Source organism: Pygoscelis adeliae, unplaced genomic scaffold (assembly GCF_000699105.1).
Source record: "Pygoscelis adeliae isolate BGI_AS28 unplaced genomic scaffold, ASM69910v1 Scaffold10, whole genome shotgun sequence".
NCBI lineage: Eukaryota > Metazoa > Chordata > Aves > Sphenisciformes > Spheniscidae > Pygoscelis > Pygoscelis adeliae.
Genome location: NW_008824053.1, coordinates 4,846,183 through 4,864,529, shown reverse-complemented (window position 1 = coordinate 4,864,529; position 18,347 = coordinate 4,846,183). Strand labels below are relative to the sequence as shown.

The 18,347-nt window shown below is 38.2% G+C and overlaps 1 protein-coding gene across 1 annotated transcript; it reads left to right on the top strand.

The window, feature by feature from the left end:
- Window positions 1-2,042: 2,042 nt before the first annotated feature.
- CDC7 (cell division cycle 7) lies at window positions 2,043-18,093 on the top strand. The gene is made up of 11 exons (XM_009333786.1): window positions 2,043-2,139; window positions 6,048-6,128; window positions 7,903-8,038; window positions 8,656-8,749; window positions 8,832-8,974; window positions 10,828-11,077; window positions 11,657-11,752; window positions 12,336-12,514; window positions 13,536-13,618; window positions 16,561-16,710; window positions 17,717-18,093. The coding sequence occupies exons 1-11, from the start codon at window positions 2,043-2,045 to the stop codon at window positions 18,091-18,093; spliced, it is 1,686 nt and encodes a 561-aa protein (XP_009332061.1).
- The last annotated feature ends 254 nt before the right edge of the window (window positions 18,094-18,347 follow it).

Sequence of the window (18,347 nt, the reverse complement as noted above, 5' to 3'; positions counted from 1 at the left end):
AGCTGGAGGGCTCTGGGCGCCTGGCCTCTGTCGCTCGTCTCGTAGCAGGCGGCTTTGCTGTGTACCTGCCGCAACCGTCAGCGTGCCGCGAGGCTTGAGCCAGCCACCAGGTCTGCTTTTCTCAAGCGGCAAAGTGGCGATGTTGATACCAACTTCTATTGTTGGCGCGTTGAGCTTTTTCCAGGGGTGTCTGTGCGTCGGTTCCCGTTTAACGGAGCTTTGCATTTTAGCGGCAGCGGACTCCGTTCCCGTTAGCAGCGTGGCTTTGGCCAAGGACTTGGTGGTGTCACAGGTTTTTGCGTGCGAGGTTCAAATATCTGACTCGGAAGACCCTGAAGCTTACATGGGCTGTTTGAATCTGTCACTATCTGGGTTTTTTTTGTTGTTGTTTTGATATTATGGAGAATTTTATTTTTTTTTTAAATTTGAGATGTGATTTAACTGCAAGAACGTTCTTTGAGCTGAAACTTTGGATCATTTTGGTCTTCCTCAATTGTTTTATCTCTAATGGTGTCTCTTGAGTGTTTTTTAACGTAAAAACTAAATATCTGACTGAATCAAACTTTGTTTGATGTTCCATTTTATACCTGTTAAGCCCACTTCCAGATTAGTAAACCACTTTCTAATACACTCGAGTATTCGAGCTCTTCGGTTCTGCAGACAGTAGCTTGTGCGTTTAACGTAAGTGAAACGATACCATGAGTTACCGAGCCCCCTCCACCCTCCTCATGGCCAGCAAGCCATGAACGTGTTCCCGTGGCGGTTGGCAGGCAGGCAGAAGCGTTCTTCTTCTCTTTCCAAGCAAGGTGTTTGGGGCCAGCCTTGAACTGGAAGAGCCTAGAGCTGGGGCAGGCGCGGGGCTGGATGGGAGCAAGCAGGCCGTGGTGAGCGGCGGGGGGGGGGTGCCTGTGTTAATTTGCGCTCCTTACTCTGCTAATGAGGCCATGCCACTTCAGGTTTAGAACAGGCTTATCTGCCTACTCAGAACTAGTACAGGGAGCGTCTACCTGTGAGAGACTAGAAATATCTCTAATCTCATTCCATTAGTTTGTGAGTCCCGCTCTCCAGCAAAGCCCCCTCAAAAACAGCAGCTGTTGCCTGTCCCTGTTCCGTTGCACGAGGATGACAGACTAAAGGTAGCTCGACTTCTTTGGGGACAAAACATATTTCTAGCTCCATAGCTGAAACGGATGAATCCTTCAATCTGAAGTTTTTCCACACAGTTTTCCCCCGTGTGGAAAAGTTCAGCCAGAACTTTGAAGGTTTGGCAAACTTACAAGCAAGGAAGATCTCTGAATGGAACCAGTGTTGGGCAACTGTAAGAGGTGGCGCTTTCAGGCTCGCTTATCGCCGGTTATCCTGCCCTGGGGTTCTCTGCCTTTCTTTTCCTCATGAAATAGGATTATCAGGGTTTTTTGACTGTACAATGTTGGTACACTTTACTAGTTTACAGCTTTATTCACAGTGCTTCCAAGATTTGAGAAGCAGCATTTCAAAATAAGCATGTGCTATTATTTCTTGTTGTGGGGGGAGGGCAACAAATAGTTGCCCTTTGTTGATCTTTTCTAGAAGAGAGAGAAATCTCTCATATTGAGAAGACACTTTTTTTTCTGTTATAATTTCTTTCAGGTTTTCTGTCTCTATACGGGCGTTGCAGTATGCAACGCAGCTATTCCTGTGTGCATCAGTTCCTTGCCTTTCAAAGCAAACCAGGGAAAAGATAATGCTTTTATGTGAATGAGGAAACACACGAGAGATGAAAGAAAACCACTTGTGTCTAAGCTTATCCTGCAGTCTTCCTTCCCTTCCCCCTTTTTTCTCTTACTCAAGATAAAGTGGGTTTACTGCTTTAGTTTTTCTCTGGGATGATGAGTGCCGCTTTGTTGTTTTAGGTAGCACAGAGGAACTCCTCAGACTCTCTAAATCTCATCTCAGGAACCGAGTGCAGGGCCAGGAAGTGTCTTACCAGATATGCTTGCTCCCCCAGGTGTCCAGAAGTGGTCCTCAAAGTCTTGGATTGTTTACTTCAGGTTTGTTTTGTGATGGAGACAGTGTTGAAGTCTCACTGTGATGAACAGCACCCTCATCAGGCTGAAGACTTCCATGGCAAGCACGAGCAGAACAGCAAGCTTTCAGGTATGTGCTAAAATAGGGATTACTGACATGTTTTTTTGCTGACATGCTTCTTCATCACTTCACGAAGTTTCAGCATCAATTATAAGCCTGCCTGTATATGGTCCTATTGTATAAAGAATTAATGAAATGAAAACATTCGAGCTTGCTTTTGATTTTAAGCTTATTCCTGCTTTCCGTGTGTTACAAAACTTCAGCAGCAGTAGTTTGTCACAATTTGCTAACCCTACTATTTATTTAGTACGAAATATGTCATTATAAGAGGGTACCGGAATTCCAAAAAGGCATTCCTTGAGAATAAAGTTCTCCGACCAGACAAGTACACAAAAATAATATTTTTTCCTCTTAACCTATAATTGCCAGCCTTATCCCTAAATTTCTTCAGATGTGTCCATGTGCATAAAAACACTGTTCTTGCTCTTACCAGAGAAGCTGAACTATGAACATGTGCTCTGATAGTGGTTTTGTTGCTCGTTTTTGGGTCTCTTTGTGAATGTACTTCAATCTGGATATTTCTTTCAGTGCTTGCTCAGTAATTGTGGATGGTCAGCCAGCTTATATAAAATGGCTACTGATTTTCCTAGAAATAGATAATCCTCTGTCAGTCCATGTCCACGTCCAGAATTATGTAGAGTGATGCTGAATAACGTTTAATTGTCTTGCTTTACAAACGCTTTTCATTCTAGGAAGTAAAGAAATGACTTTAAAATCTGCTCACAGAAGATGTTGGATATTATTATTACACGGTGATGGTACAATGACTGTACATTCTCTATACTCTGCTGGGGATTCAGGCCCCCAGAAGAGGACAGATGATGTTTATGCTGCTGTCTATCAACAAGGACAGTCACTGCCTGTTTCTAGCACTTTTCAGGATCTTTCACACAAGAAGCTGTGTTGAGTTACTAAATGCACTACAAGTGCCTTGGGTGGGCACTGCTCTGGCCTAGGCTCTGCAGCCTGTGTCACCCAGCTGTTAGTGCTCGGGTAGCACGTCCGGGCAGGAGCCTGAATTCAGCGTCGGACAAAACAGAGTATTTGGTAGATTCTACAGCAGTTATTGAGAGAGCTTTTCATCACTGTTAGTATCTACCTTAGGACTGTTAGACTGGTGGCACAGAACAATCCAAAACCTGCTATGGTAAGGAAAGTAGAAATCTGCTGGTTTCTAAAGACTTACAAGTCTTCAACTAGACTCAAAAGACTTTGAGTCCTTGTTAGGAGTCTTGGTTTTTGCCAGAGTTCAGTCCTTTTCTCCTAACCAAGCAACTTCGCTGGAGAAATTCCAGTACAAATTTTATGTTGTAAGTTACTGTCAGTATACTTTTTTTTTTTTAGTAAAAACTGAAGCTTAAGCAACTCTCAGAAGTCAGACTAAAATGCAAGCGTTGGAGCAAAACTGTCAGTTGCTTTATTTGGAGCAGGTTAGAATGCAAACTAGTTCTAAACAATGTTAGAATCATAGAATCATTAAGGTTGGAAGAGACCTCCAAGATCATCGAGTCCAACCGTCGACCCAACACCCCCATGCCCACTAAACCATGTCCCTAAGCGCCTCATCTACCCGTCTTTTAAATACCTCCAGGGACGGTGACTCAACCACTTCCCTGGGCAGCCTGTGCCAATGTTTAACCACTCTTTCAGTAAAGACATTTTTCCTCACATCCAATCTAAACCTCCCCTGGCGCAACTTGAGGCCATTTCCTCTCGTCCTATCATAACTTGTTGTTTTAACAGAGCCTGTTAGAACTGTATCACTGTTGAAAACAATTTTCTAGCTCTGTCCTGTGGCTACTGACCTCTTGGGATGAAGTTTGCGTAGGATGTTTCAGAACCCAGTAACAGGATTATCTTCCTGAGGGGAAAGGCCTGTGCCTTTGAGTGATGCAATAACATTTCGGTGTTCTTTATGGTTCTGTTACGCGGTTTCATCTCTTAACGTCTTTGGAGTATTCCTGGGGAAAATGGAGCACGGTACAAATATCAGCCTTTCCCCTTCCTGTATTCTCTGAAGATTTCAGAAAGCTTTCTTGAATGTCTTACATTTGTTATGTAATACATGAGCATTTGTGTAAAAAGTTGAAACTACTGTGCAAACTAACTGGAAATACCACTTTTTAAACGATAAAGCTTTTTATCAGCAGTTCTTTTTTGGTGACAAAACAACAAGAATTACAGCAATAATAGATAAATTTCTTAACAAATTTCTGAGCACATGGGCAATATGAATGCTATCAATTAAAAAAGTGTTATGTAGTAACTTCTTGAATTTTTAGTGTTATTTTCAACAGAAAGTTTTACTATATTGACAGAAAAATGAACTGATTCCTCAAACTTCTAATTTCCTACTTTTCAAGGTGTTTAACGTAATGTGGCTCTGTAAAATTGGGGAATAACCAGCATAACTGTGCATTCCTTAGCCTTTTCCTTCAGGGATTATTAGACACAGGGTCCTGTACGTCTTGACTGTTAGTCCAAGTCTGGTCATTTCTATCCTAGGATATTTTTGAAGTTTTTAAATATGATTCCTAAGCAGAACTGATTAATCTTTTACTTGTATTTGTTGATCAAAACAGTATCTTAAATGAATGCTAGCCATTTTGGTGTGTAGCGTAGAGGGTTTTTTTCATTCCTGAAATATCCCCCCTGAAATTACTTAAAGTAACTTGGAGAAGCAGAGGGAACAACTTAAAGGAAAAAAATAAGTAAATGGATAGTGAGAGAGGCAGCAGGCTTCAGTTCTCAAAAGTATTTTTAGTATGTTGGTTTTTATAAATTTTTGAAATAAAAAAAAAATTACAATTGAAAGTTAACTGTAACTTGAATTACCAACTAATTTATTGGGCTTTTACCAGGAAAAAGGGTTCTTTAGGCAGACTTCAGATTGTGTTACTGTATAAAGTGAGCTAACGTAGAAGATTGGGGATGCGTGCTAATCCATGCTTTGTTTCTAGCATATCAGTGATATTTTGAATATAATTCTCATTGCTTGTGACTTACTGTCCTGGTAAAACATAGTACATTTTTTATGTATACAATACAATTTATATAGTTATGTTAAATAGAATTTCTTATTTATTTTTAGGATGAAAAATGTATACACATTTTTTTCTTCCATTTGATTGACTTCCCAAATACCAGCTTGTGCTTACTTCTGTATAATAAAATATTCTTCACCCCTGCTTTACAGAAATCGGTCACAGCCTCTACATACTTCATAGCTTCAAAAGAAGTGAATTCTTATGCAGAGTGTAGAGAACACTTAAACTACAAGGATTCATAAACTGAATGAAAAACTACATAATTTGTTGTAATAATACAGTATGACGTCCTTGTTATGCCATCTAGTGACTGCAGCACAAAGTGCAGCAGCTTAAACGCAGAGCAAACATGTTTTTTGGTGTTTACTATTTTAAGTAACGGTGTGAAAGATTGCGTTATTGATCTTAAAAAAAAAAAAATCTTTTCCTACATCTTTGATTTGCATCCCATGGATGTGCTCCTGTGCTTACAGAAACAACTATTATATTTTTGTCTTTTATGAAATTGACATTGCAAATCTCATGAAAACATTTATCAATGAGCTGTAAACTGATGTCTTGCTAACTAGAAGGCTTTTGCCCTCTCAGGAACTGCTAGGTGGCAGATAGCTTAAAAAAAAAAAACAAACAAAAACCATCAACAAAATTTTAAATGCCGCAGCTTATAAAGGAGTGTGATGAACAACAACAACAGCATCAAGTATGCAGATGGTAATGTCAGCAGGGATAGATACCTGTTTGCTGTGTTTTCCTCTGTTTTCTGTGAATTCACAGTCCTATGGACTGAAGTGCGATTTGTGATCGCAAATATAAATCAGATACTGAATCAAGCAATAACATTCCTAACTTACTTTCCCCATTCTTTTTTTTTTTTAAAAAAGAATTTTGAAAAACTTTATGAAGCAGTGCCACAGCTTGTAAATGTGTTCAAAATTAAGGAAAAAATTGGAGAAGGTAAATGTTTTATTTTAGGTTGCTTAGACTTAGATTGCTTTTGGTATTTCTAACTTAAAAGGTAGAAATAACATTCCAATATGTGCCATTTAAGCCAAATGCCTTTTTAATTTACTTCTTGGTCTCTGTAGGAATTCTAATATGTTGCTGAGCGTAGAGGTGTGTTAATTAGGGACTTTTCAAGGTATTTTCTTGAAAATCTGGTATATTAAAGCCTTTCAAAAAAACAGCATTCCAGTTTCGACAACTAGAAATTTGTGAGGTAAATACGAGTAATTAAGTCTTAACACTCTGTTCTTTCTCTCTTTTGCATGAGAAATCTATTTATATGCAGCTGTGTTTTGACATATTTAACTACTGCTCCTTAAGTTGGGAAGGAAACCCTGTGGGCAGAATTGGACGAGGAGGCAGAAAGATTATAGCTGCTTTATTTAAAAAAAAAAAAAAAGTGGTTTTTTTTTTAAGACATACCGTATCAAATTTTAGAACACTTGTGCACACCTTGCCTTCAACAGATACTATTGCAAATGTTAGGTACTATAATCCTACAATCTACCTATAAATAGATTCTTAGGTACTTCTGAGTGTGGGATTTCAGCACTTTTTGGAACTTGACCCATTTGATCTCTGAAATGCTTTGTGACACCCCACACTTTTAAACAAAGATGTTGATGAGAAGCTCCATTCACCACAGCAATACAAAATTTCAAAAACAAAAAAAAAGAGTTCTGCCTATCATAAAAAAGATAGTATAATTAAACAAAATCTCTGGTTATGAGTAGTACTCTGATTTTGCTCTTAGGAACAAACAATGCTTTTAAAAAATACCACTTGCAGTTCTGCAGACTTATGAGAAAACAAGCTTCAATTTAGGATTCTACTCTGGAGTCACTTTGATTTTAGCCGTTCTCGCCACCAAAAATAATGTCTTAGGTCAACTTGGTAACCCTTGTTGCTATAATCAATTCTGTTGAATGTATGGGACTCTAGATTTTTTATGACCGCAAGAAGTATTTAGAGTTTTTTGCTGGCATTTTGATGTATGTATGCACTTACAGACTGTTGAACTAGCATGATGCAAATGTGGTACTTAAAATGTAATCAAAAGTAATTTGTACTGTTTATTCATATGGAGCAATGCTTCAGCTTCTATGTTCAGATATCTCACATTATTAGGATAAATTAACCTCCTAAGAGAGGTGTATTAGGATATCCTTAAAATTAAATGGGTGGACAAGTTTATCGTACAGTCTGAATATGCCCTTTCTCAAATGAGTATCACATTCTGTCTGTGCGGCAATGCTCTGGGCAAACAAATAGTAAAGCTGCCCATCATGTGAGAAGTCTTACTTTATAGGTAAGGTAACAGAATTAAGAAAAATGTAGCAATTTCAGAAGCGCTGTGAATAGTAAAGGCAGTGCTTTCCAGATGAACATTATATAGCCCACTTACATCGTAGGGAGAGAAGAGTTAGATGTCAGATGAAAGTAAGCTACCTAAACAAGAAAGCAAATCAAAGACAGGAGATTTACATTCAAAGAGCTCTGTCCCAGGCAAGTTAGACAGTGTTACATTTGCATTTTTACTGACGTAAGTATACAAGATCACTGAATTCAGTAGTAGAAAAAAGGAACTGCATTTTTCTCTTCTAGAATCTGCTTTTGATGTAATATCAAGTATACTGCAAGATTGTGAAGTTAGATCGCTTCTGTAAAAATCTGAACTGACCTAATTAAAAATGCTGAAGACAGTGGTTTTGTCCCTTCTTTACAGGTACGTTTAGTTCTGTTTACTTGGCCACAGCACAACTACAAACAGGATACGAGGAAAAAATGGCTCTGAAACACTTGATTCCAACCAGCCACCCTCTGCGAATTGCTGCTGAACTTCAGTGCCTCACAGTGGCAGGGTACATAAACAAAATATTTATGATTGTCATGACTAAACTGCTGAACATTGTCTCACTGTTCTGTATTTACTTATTTTAAGTTTGGCACTTTGCTTGCTTTTTTTTTTAAACCGCAGAAATGTATATTCTCTTTATTGAGCGAGTAAGAAATGGAGTGTCTTACCTGTAATGGATGCCCTTTTCTGTTAGTCTCAGTTTGCGTATGGTGCTGTATTTTCCACCTGAGAAGTTCTATGATGTATCTCTGTGATATAACAAAAATTCCAGTTCTGAAATGCTTGGAAAAAATAATCTTTTCATCAGAAAATGTGGTTTTAGGAATGAGTACTTATTGCCAGAGTGGGCTGAATAGCACCTTCTTAAAGTAGTTGGTATCATGAAGGTTAGGCCCTACATTTAATTACAGCGTAACTACAAACGATGGCCCCATTGCAAACCGCAGAACTCAAATGGAACATAGCAATGAGAGGCAACAGCATAACTACCGACTGCTGATAAGACTGCTGTCAAAATATAAATTAGATTATAAAAGAACGGCTGACTGAAGTTTTTAAGAAATAAAGGAAAATAAACATCCATCTTCTGGTCTTTATTCAGTGACATTGCTTTTCTTCTAGGGGACAAGATAACGTTATGGGAGTTAAATATTGCTTTAGGAAAAATGATCACGTGGTTATTGTTATGCCATATCTGGAACATGAATCCTTCTTGGTGAGTCCCAGACTTTTTATGTGTAGTAAAACTTTTCCATTAAAAGCAGTTGCATAATTACAGTATCCAAATAATCTTTCAGGACATTTTGAATACTCTTTCCTTTGAAGAAGTGAGGGAATACATGTTTAATCTGTTTAAAGCGTTGAGGCGCATTCATCACTTCGGTATTGTTCACCGTGACGTCAAGCCTAGTAACTTCCTCTACAACAGGCGGCTAAAAGAGTAAGTCTGTCCAGATGACCGTATTGTGATCTCATTTGGGGATGTGTGCCTTGGCAGAACAGAGTCAATTAGGCTTTGGGGTTTTTTTTTTCCTTCCAGCTGCATAACATGTGTTTAAGTAATAAAACTAAACAAGATTTTTTTTATTTGTAAAACTTTTCTTTCTGTGTTTAGGGATTTGAGGAGGGAAGGAATTTTTTTTCATACTTAATGTAATATTTGCCTCAGAGTGACAAGTACCTGAAAAAATGAAGAGTTTACTATTGACTAAAAGTACTACATTTTTAAATAAGAATGAGAAGAATAAAATCAGTTGGTTTTTTTTTTTAATAAGAAAGCTAATAGTGACTTGTGGTGCATTGACTGATATTTGTAAATTTTTACTTGTGGATACAGTAAAAGATAAGATAGCTGGATTTGGGCTGTTTTCACCTTACATTGAATTAATGTTTATAACTAGTAGGGTTGGGTTTTTTGCCTGCAAGTTACAATATTTAAAGACTGTAAAAAGCAAGGTACTGCTTTTTTGTGAAGAGCTGAAATGGATAGAATAAGGTACTGTTTCAGTGCTAGCAGTCCTATAGCTGTATTGGTGAGTATTGTGCTACGTACGATTGAGACAGTGAGGTGCCGGAGCGTGTCCAAAGAAGAGCAACGAGGCTGGTGAAGGGTCTAGAGCACAAGTCTTATGAGGAACGGCTGAGGGAACTGGGGTTGTTTAGCCTGGAGAAAAGGAGCCTCAGGGGAGACCTCATCACTCTCTACAACTACCTGCAAGGAGGTTGTAGTAAGGTGGGGGTCGGTCTCTTCTCCCAAGTAACAAGCGATAGGACGAGAGGAAACGGCCTCAAGTTGCGCCAGGGGAGGTTTAGATTGGACGTGAGGAAAAATTTCTTCCCCAAAAGGGTTGTCAAGCACTGGACCAGGCTGCCCAGGGAAGTGGTTGAGTCACGATCCCTGGAGGTATTTAAAAGACATGTAGATGTGGCACTTAGGGACATGGTTTAGTGGTGGACTTGGCAGTGTTATGTTTACAGTTGGACTTAATGATCTTAAAGGTCTTTTCCAACCTAAGTGATTCTGTGATTCTATGTAGTGAAAGTTTGTAAGGGAGATTTGATTATATTTTGCCAAACCACAAGCTTAAAAATTTGAGAAATACTGATTTTTTTAATCTGTCAAAATGAATTCGTACTGTCATTTTGCTCTTCCAGCATTTGTTTGAGCCTTAATCTCTACTTTGGGTGTGGAGGCCATGGAGTTGAGTTGGTCTGAGACCCAGAGACAGCTGGATGGTCTCTGTACTGGTTGTAGCAAAAAATAATTCTTTTAAAGAGAGATCTGAAGTGCGGACTAATGTAGTCTTACTTGTTTGAAGACTGAAGTAAATTCCGGTAGTATTGCTTGAAGTTTGGCAAAACTCTCAGCATTGTTAGTCTTGTCTGTCTTCACTGCTACATTTGTGCCTCTGCCCATGGGAATCCTACAAGGGTCAAGTCACTTGTACTTGACTGTTGGCTGAAGGTTCGGATCTGTAGGACTAGAAGAACCCCAGAAAGGAGTCGCTGGGAATATTTTTTTTAACACCATTGGAGAAAGTATGCACTTGAGAAGATTTTGGGACAGGAAACAATGAAGTAAGGTGGGTATAGGGTAAAAACATTGAGGGGATAGGTAAAATAGGACAAGAGGAGGATAAAGGAGGAAAATAGGACTGCGATGCTGGTGACAGTACAGGTAAGCAACATATTGAGTAAAATGTGAAAGAAAGATAAGTAAACAAGTAATGAATCGTAACTTGAACTGATTGATAGATACTTTGTGACTCCTGATTCTAAATTTGTGTCTTTCAGGTATGCCTTGGTAGATTTTGGCTTGGCACAAGGAACCCCTGATACAAAAATTGAACTTCTCAAAACTGCTCGCTCTGAAGACCAGCAGGGAAGTTGCTCGCAAAATAATCCCACCATAGCCTTGGGAAATGGGGTTTCTGTCAGTGTCACAGCACCTAAACAGATAGCTCAACAGTCAGCCTCAAAAGCATCTGATAAAAGGTCCAGCTCCCTTTCAAAAATACAGATTAAACAAGGAAGAGGAGGAAAGGTTCTCAGTCTTTTTCATTAATACTGTTGTATGTTTAATTTATTACTTCATCCAACAGGGGGAGATGTAATACTTGAACAAAAGTTGTGCATGCGTATCTTGCAGGATCCTAATGTGATGCACAGAATCACGGTTTTCATATTAAAGCGGCTAGTTTTACGTAACCCTACTGGCATCATTCACTATCTGTTAGATATAATACAATGCCGAAGGCTGTACAAAACCCTAGCATGGGTTACTATCTAGACAGCCTTATATGTTTTTTTAAGTGACATGTACTGTGGAACTCCTCCCCGAGCCCATAATTATTCATCTATGTTTAGTTACTTAGTTGCACAACAAATGCAGTACATTCAGATTGTCTTGGGGCACTTCTGAGGTGTGACTCGTTTTGTAAGCATGTTTGCTGTTCTGTCTAGACCATGTTTTCTTCATCCATAGCAAACTGATGCCTGAAAATGACTTACCGTGCAGCTGTTCTTGTTTTATGCCACTTCACACTTTTTTTTTTGAACTGTCAGTATCCAGCTGACTGTGTGTTAGATGGGATCCTTATTGTCCTTTTTGTTGGTATTGTAGGAGGATTCTGTGCACCATTCCGTCCAGCGCTCTGTCTTTGGAGAGAGGAATTTTAATGTCTATAGTTCCACATACCAGGAGAACTCAAGTACAAAAGTAAGAAGTATGACTCATCAGTAAGAGCAATCTGTTACATATTTGAAAAATTATAGAACTCGTTGTTCTGTAAGACTGGACACTACTCCAGGATGCTGTGGAACTAAAAGGTTTTGAGCAGATTATTAAGTGTGTCTTTGCTGAAAGGCTCGAGGAATTTTTCATTTTTGTTTCAGTCCCTTTTGAAACTCTTAAAGAGAGTTAGTGCCTGTGTGTTGCTGTGGCATTTCATGTGCATTTTTTTTATTCTCATATTGAGCCAAAAGAATTCTTGAAACATTATACTAACTTGAAAAATACTTGTCTTGTAGCTTCAGAATATCTAATGTATATTGTTTTTTAGTAAACACTGAAAAATGTTTTCCTAAGGGGAAGGAGAGGAAATTGGGATATTTAGAAAGCTCCAGCGTCTGTTTCATAGACGCTGTGATATTGTTAAAAAGGTTTGCTGTCTTCTGTTCTAAAATTGCAGCTTCTTGCTCATGAGCACCTGTTCGGTCTTAGTATTTTAGGAACTGGCCTATCTATGTGTAAAGGGAACCTTCTTAAATATGTCACCTTCTCTAAAATATCTACATTGCAGCTCATAAAACAATCAAAGATGATAGATGTTTCATCTAGGAAGTTAGTAGCAAAGAAGAAGATTATTTCTACCAAAACAGTGAGCAATGGGGCAGCCAGGAAAGCTGCCAGTGGTTGTCCCTCAAACCTGACCTGTGACTGTTATGCAACGGATAGAGTTTGCAGTGTTTGCCTTTCAAGGTAATTTGCTTTGATAATGTTGTAAAACTGTCTGCTATGCTGTCAAGCAAGGTCAGAAACTTACTAAATAGCTGATTTAGTAAGTGAAAGATAGCATTTGATCTGTGCAACGCTTAAAACACTGAGTATGCGCTTTTTAAACATGAATAGTTTTAATAATAAGTTTTAATAATAGGCAGGTTAGAGAACCTTAGTAACTCAGTTCAACTCCATCCCTCTGCAGTTAATTTTGGTTATGATCTACTATTGCCTTTTATCCACACATTAAGGAACACAGATTAATGCAGAGAATTCTGCTTACTAGGCATAGTCATGAAACTGTGAGGTCCCTCTCTTCCCAGACTGTCAAAATGTGGTGATATCAACTTCATTTCAGAAGTACGAAACGTGAGGAATTTGCCAGACTCAAAAGAGAAGTGGCCCATAGGAGGAAGGCACTTTAAGCCATACAAGAAGCTCTGGAAAGTTGTGGTTTTTTTTTTTTTTAAATAATGATAATCTCTCACCTTTTAGTTAATCTAAAACTAATTTATGAAAAGTAAATTCTTGTCAACACTCAGAAATAGTGAACCTTAGTTTGCTGTGGATTAATACAAAGCCAGAGCATCCACATTCAAGAATCTAGTGCATTTTTTGCCTTTGGTTAATTAGTCTCGACTTCAAAGTTTCCTATGAAAACAAGCCTTTAGCGAAAATGATGCTGCTGTTGAATGAAACTAAAAAAGGTCATTGTGAGTGAAGTATGCAATTGTGAGTGAAGTATGCAATAAGTATTTCTGTGGTATTACCTTATGCTAGATAATATAATGAAATAAGATAATAGATAATCTAATAAGGCTGTTATGCAACAATTTCATGCTAGATAATTATAAGATGCTTCAAACTCCTATAAAACAAATAAGGCAGGGTTAGGCTGTTTACACATCTTGCATAAGTATCTTCTAAAAATATTAAGTGTTACTATACTTAGAACTTATTTATCAACTTTTATATTCTAAACAAGTTTGTCCGTTACTACAAGGTGTCAGCAAGTTGCTCCCAGGGCAGGAACACCTGGATTCAGAGCACCAGAAGTACTGACAAAGTGCCCCACTCAGACCACAGGTACTGCACTGAAATTAACACCTTTTTTCACTTTTTGATCCTTTCCGTTTATGCATATTATGTTGTCTTTTTTATGGGAGGGTTTTTGTTTACACGTGAAATTCATTTTATCATCCCTTCTAACACTCATCAAGCAGTTCCTGATTTTAATTAAAAGTTTATTATTCAGAGTAAGAACAAGTTAGGAATATTTTTCCTGTATTTGAAACTTGAATATGTCTTTATTCATTTGAGGGGTGGTGCCATATGCAGGAGTTGAATACAATGTGCTTGAAAAGAAAACAAAGCTGTAATTTTTATCAAGTTTCTTGGCTTGTTGGCTTATTTATTCAAGTAAAATCTTGAATAAATCTTGGGGCGAGGACACACTTTAGACTTTTGTAGACAGATTGTCACATATAGTTTGCTTTCATAGCAGGCATGATATGAAATTAGTGGTATAATTGCAATTAATGGTATAATTGCAAATGAGTTTTAGAAAGCGTTGGTTAATACTTTTTATCAGACTTTTTCCTTTTTGCTAGTGCTTTAAATAGCTGGTCTGTAAATGTCATAATTTTTTCTTACGAAATCTTTAATATCTCAGGGTTAAAAACTATCAAGTTAATAAGTTTCAGTAGTCTGGGTAAATATCAGGGCAGAGCAGAGGGATGGTTAATGCATTAGCTGATGCAAGTAGGATGGGAGAGGTTGCGCCTACCTGGAGAATGGAGGACCAATAAAAGCAAAGTTACTTGTTAAACACTTGGTGTATGACCAGGAGTTTTGACTTATGAAAAAGGGGGATAAATACAAATGTCCTGAAAAATTGGATTTAAAAATAACAGTTTTTAGCCACCTTTTTGCTGAATACCTTTTGAGAAAATTGTCAATTTTCAGTACTTACATTATGTATACACACTCAGAATAGACTTAACAATACATTTGATCAGCTTATCCCTAGATAGCTTAATGTTATTTGAAACAACATCTGTGCTGTGGGTATGACTGGGATTTCAAGAGGTATGGGCAGCCTGTTTGCAGTGACTGTGTGTGCGCTGTAACAGCCAGCTTTATGGGCTAGAAGACATCCAGAAATCCAGGACAAGTTTAGACAATCTCTGAATCCGTCTAGACAGAATGTAGGCAGAAAGAAGACATACCTAGGAAATCTTGGACATGTGCTAGTGTTAAATACGCTTTCAGACGGTTTTCTGTTCTCTAGGGTAATGGAGAGCAGGATTACAGAAAATATGGGTAAATCTGGAAACCCTTGGGTGTGGCACAGACAGCCCTAAAAGTACTGAGTCAGCGGAGCCGTAGTATGTCAACAAAGGCCTTAACTGGAACGGGGTAGACTAATACTTATGAGATTATGTTGTATTTGAACTAACACCTCTTCTTGTCCACTTCCACCTGGGACTGCTGTAGTTACCTCCTTGTATTCCTGCCAATCTTACTACTAGTTCTGGTCTCTGTGCTGAAACCGAGCTACCAGCTGGATCCAGCTGACTCTATCCAGAGCTACCTTAGTGCATCTGGCCCAGGTCCACAGCGCAGGGAATACAACCTAAACTCCCAAGTTGACATTACACAGGTCCACGTACATTTCAACTTAGTTTGTCCCTCTGCTCCCCTTTCCTTGGTCTACCTCACTAGTTGGATAACACCAGACAAAAGCATGGAGAGGAATCATGATTTTGATGTCATTCCACAGGATCTTGCAGTCATCTGATGATCCCAGCTCTACCAGAATTGTAGGGCAAGGATTTACTAGCCATTCAGATATATAATGTCTATTAATTTCAGCAAGAGTTAAATACTTAAACATCTTTAAAGGTCTTGACCTTCATGACTCCAGCTTTCCCAACCACATACTTGGGGTGATGCACAACACCTCAAACAGATAGTATGATCTTTTCAACAGTGATACAGTAATACTAAAACTTTTTTACAGGAACTATGAAGAAGATACAAAATTTTTCCGCTGTAAATTGTGCCAAATGATTCACTTGGATTTTTTTTTTTTAATAAAAGACTTAAATCTGGTTTTGCAACTGAAGTCAACTTAATACTTTTTTTTCTTCCAAAGTCCTATGCTAATAGTGTTTCTAACTAAAATGTCCAAATTAATTACTGCCTATTTTACTACTTTTTGTTTTTTGAAGAGAAGTAGAATAACTATGGCTTTATTTCTTGTTAATTTTTCTCTTTAGAGTTTGAGAGTCCTACAAACTCTCTCCTTCACTTTCCTTGCCATCTCTCAAAATGTGCACCTTAGTGAGCCAAAAAATTATGGCAGACAGGTATTCTCATAACTTTCAGTGTTAAAGTTTCCATCATGCTTTGGCATCTATCCCCAGAGTACTCTCTGTACTCTTCATAACACAATGAAACTGATGAATAACTTCTATTACAGTTCTTAAACTGGCTATCTTGTCAAGTGATTTCATATTAGAGAGGAACAAAGTTCATAGTAAGATAAATTTTTTTAGTACTGCCTAACCGTGGCAGCCTCAGTCCCAGAAAAATTCAGATTCGCATTCGTTTATGAATTATTTATGATCTTTATATAAGGTTTTCTTCATATGAAGCAAACTTAAATAAGTATCAAAACTAGCCAGTTTTTCACCCCCTCTCATCTCCCTGGATAAAACAACCTCAAACATTGTTTTGGTACATTTTGTTTAGCAAGTTAATGGAATTACTCATATGAAAAATTCTATGGAAAAGCTTAAACGCTCCCTCTGCATCAAAGCAGGAAACTGTTCTTCAATCTGATTATAGTAATTTCCACTGTTTGCTGAAGTGTTATCTATGTGGCCGAAGTTAGTAAGTAATTCAGAACATAACTTTTTCTGATAGAAACTTTTCAGGTCGTAATTTCTTTTTAAAGAAAGCTGTGATTTTGTTTGTGACGAAATAATGAGTTTAGTTATTACTAAGCTTGCTTTCAATTGCAGCGATTGACATGTGGTCTGCAGGAATCGTATTCCTTTCTCTGCTCAGTGGACGGTATCCATTTTACAAAGCAAGTGATGATTTAACTGCTTTGGCACAAATCATGACAGTTCGTGGATCCAGAGAAACCATTCAGGCTGCTAAAACTTTTGGTATGCAAACCTTAATTATGGGGGAAAGGGGAAAAACGTATGCTTGGTCTGCTATTTAATGCAGTGACTTACAATCTGTGATTATTTTTTTTAATATATAAATACATTTTTTGGTTGGGAGTCATTTTGGAGGTAAATCGCACTTCTTGCATGTGAAACACTAAAAGTACTAGTCTGTATATACAGAGTTTTAAGAAAGTTTTGTATTTTTCTATCTTTTATGATTTGTTTATGGGGTACTTCATGTCATAGGTTTCCCAACCTGTCTACTGCCTTTCACTATGTCAGAGCCGCTTGAGGAGAAATATGCCAACTAAATGTTTTCTACTGGCATTTGGTTAGAATTCTTGAGGCAATGTTTCTATTCCTGCAAAATTTGCCCCGGAGGCTTAAGTCAATATGACTTAATATTTAGATGATGTAAACCTTGCTTTTTTTCCCCCCCTCAAGAAGGACTAGTAAAAAAACCAAAACAAAACCAAAAACAAAAACCAACAGATGGCCTGTTCAAAAAACCAAAACCACCACAAAACACACACAAACCTAAAATAACCATTCCCCTAATTGTTTGCAAGCCAAATGCTGCAGCACTCGCTGCCTGGAAGTGTAGCTGACAGCTTTGATTTTCATTCTCCAGAGGTGTAAAAATCAGGGTATCTAATTTTCTTCAGTTCTGTTAAAATGACAGTGAAATGCAAAAAGATGGTGTGTGGGGTGCGTGACAACCTGTCGCTACATAACTTCATGAACAAACCCAAACAGCTTTGTTCTGAGCAGAACCGAGACTATTATCCTTCTGACTTGCCGGGGCTATCGCTGTAAAACATGGCTGGTTTGGAGGAGTGGGGTGTTGGATTTGGTTTTTTTGATAGGTTGGTTTTGTTTTGGTTTTTTTTTTCAATGGCGGTTACACTTCAAGACATGAAGTTTCTTTGAAACAAACTTAGAAGTTACAGTTGCATAGAAAGTATGATAAAATGTCGCTTACTGTAGGATTTTTTTCTAGGTAAATCAGTTCTGTGTACCCAAGTTGTCCCAGCGCAAAACTTAAGAACCCTCTGTGAGAAGTTGAGAGGAACAAATAGCAGCTGTAAGAGATCCCAGAGTGAAGTGCGCAGCAAGTCTGTAAACGACTCAGCTTTGCCAGTTGCAGTGGACAAACCATGTGCTCCTGAGACACTCGGAAAACAAATTCAACACTTAAAGAGCTTTCAGGAAGGCGACGGTGCTTTGGAAATGAAGGCAACAGACATGAAAGGATGGGATCAGGTTCCTGATGAAGCATATGACCTACTTGATAAGCTACTAGACTTAAACCCTGCAACAAGAATAACTGCAAAAGAGGCTTTGCTGCATCCGTTTTTTAGAGACGTGAGACTCTGAGAAGGTACCATACTCCATTATTGCTTTCATACGTTTCATGTGGAAATGAGATACTGAGGTGGTTTTACCTTGTTGCCCTCAACATTTACACTCATTGAAATACCATCACACTGTGCACAGAACTACTGAAACTTTGTCTTGTACAGTTGGACTGCAAATGTAAGTTTACTTTAATACTTGCAGATGTAAAAAATTACATAAACATCGCTAACATGGTCTTATCCTAAGACACTTCTGAGGGGTTATTGCTGTGC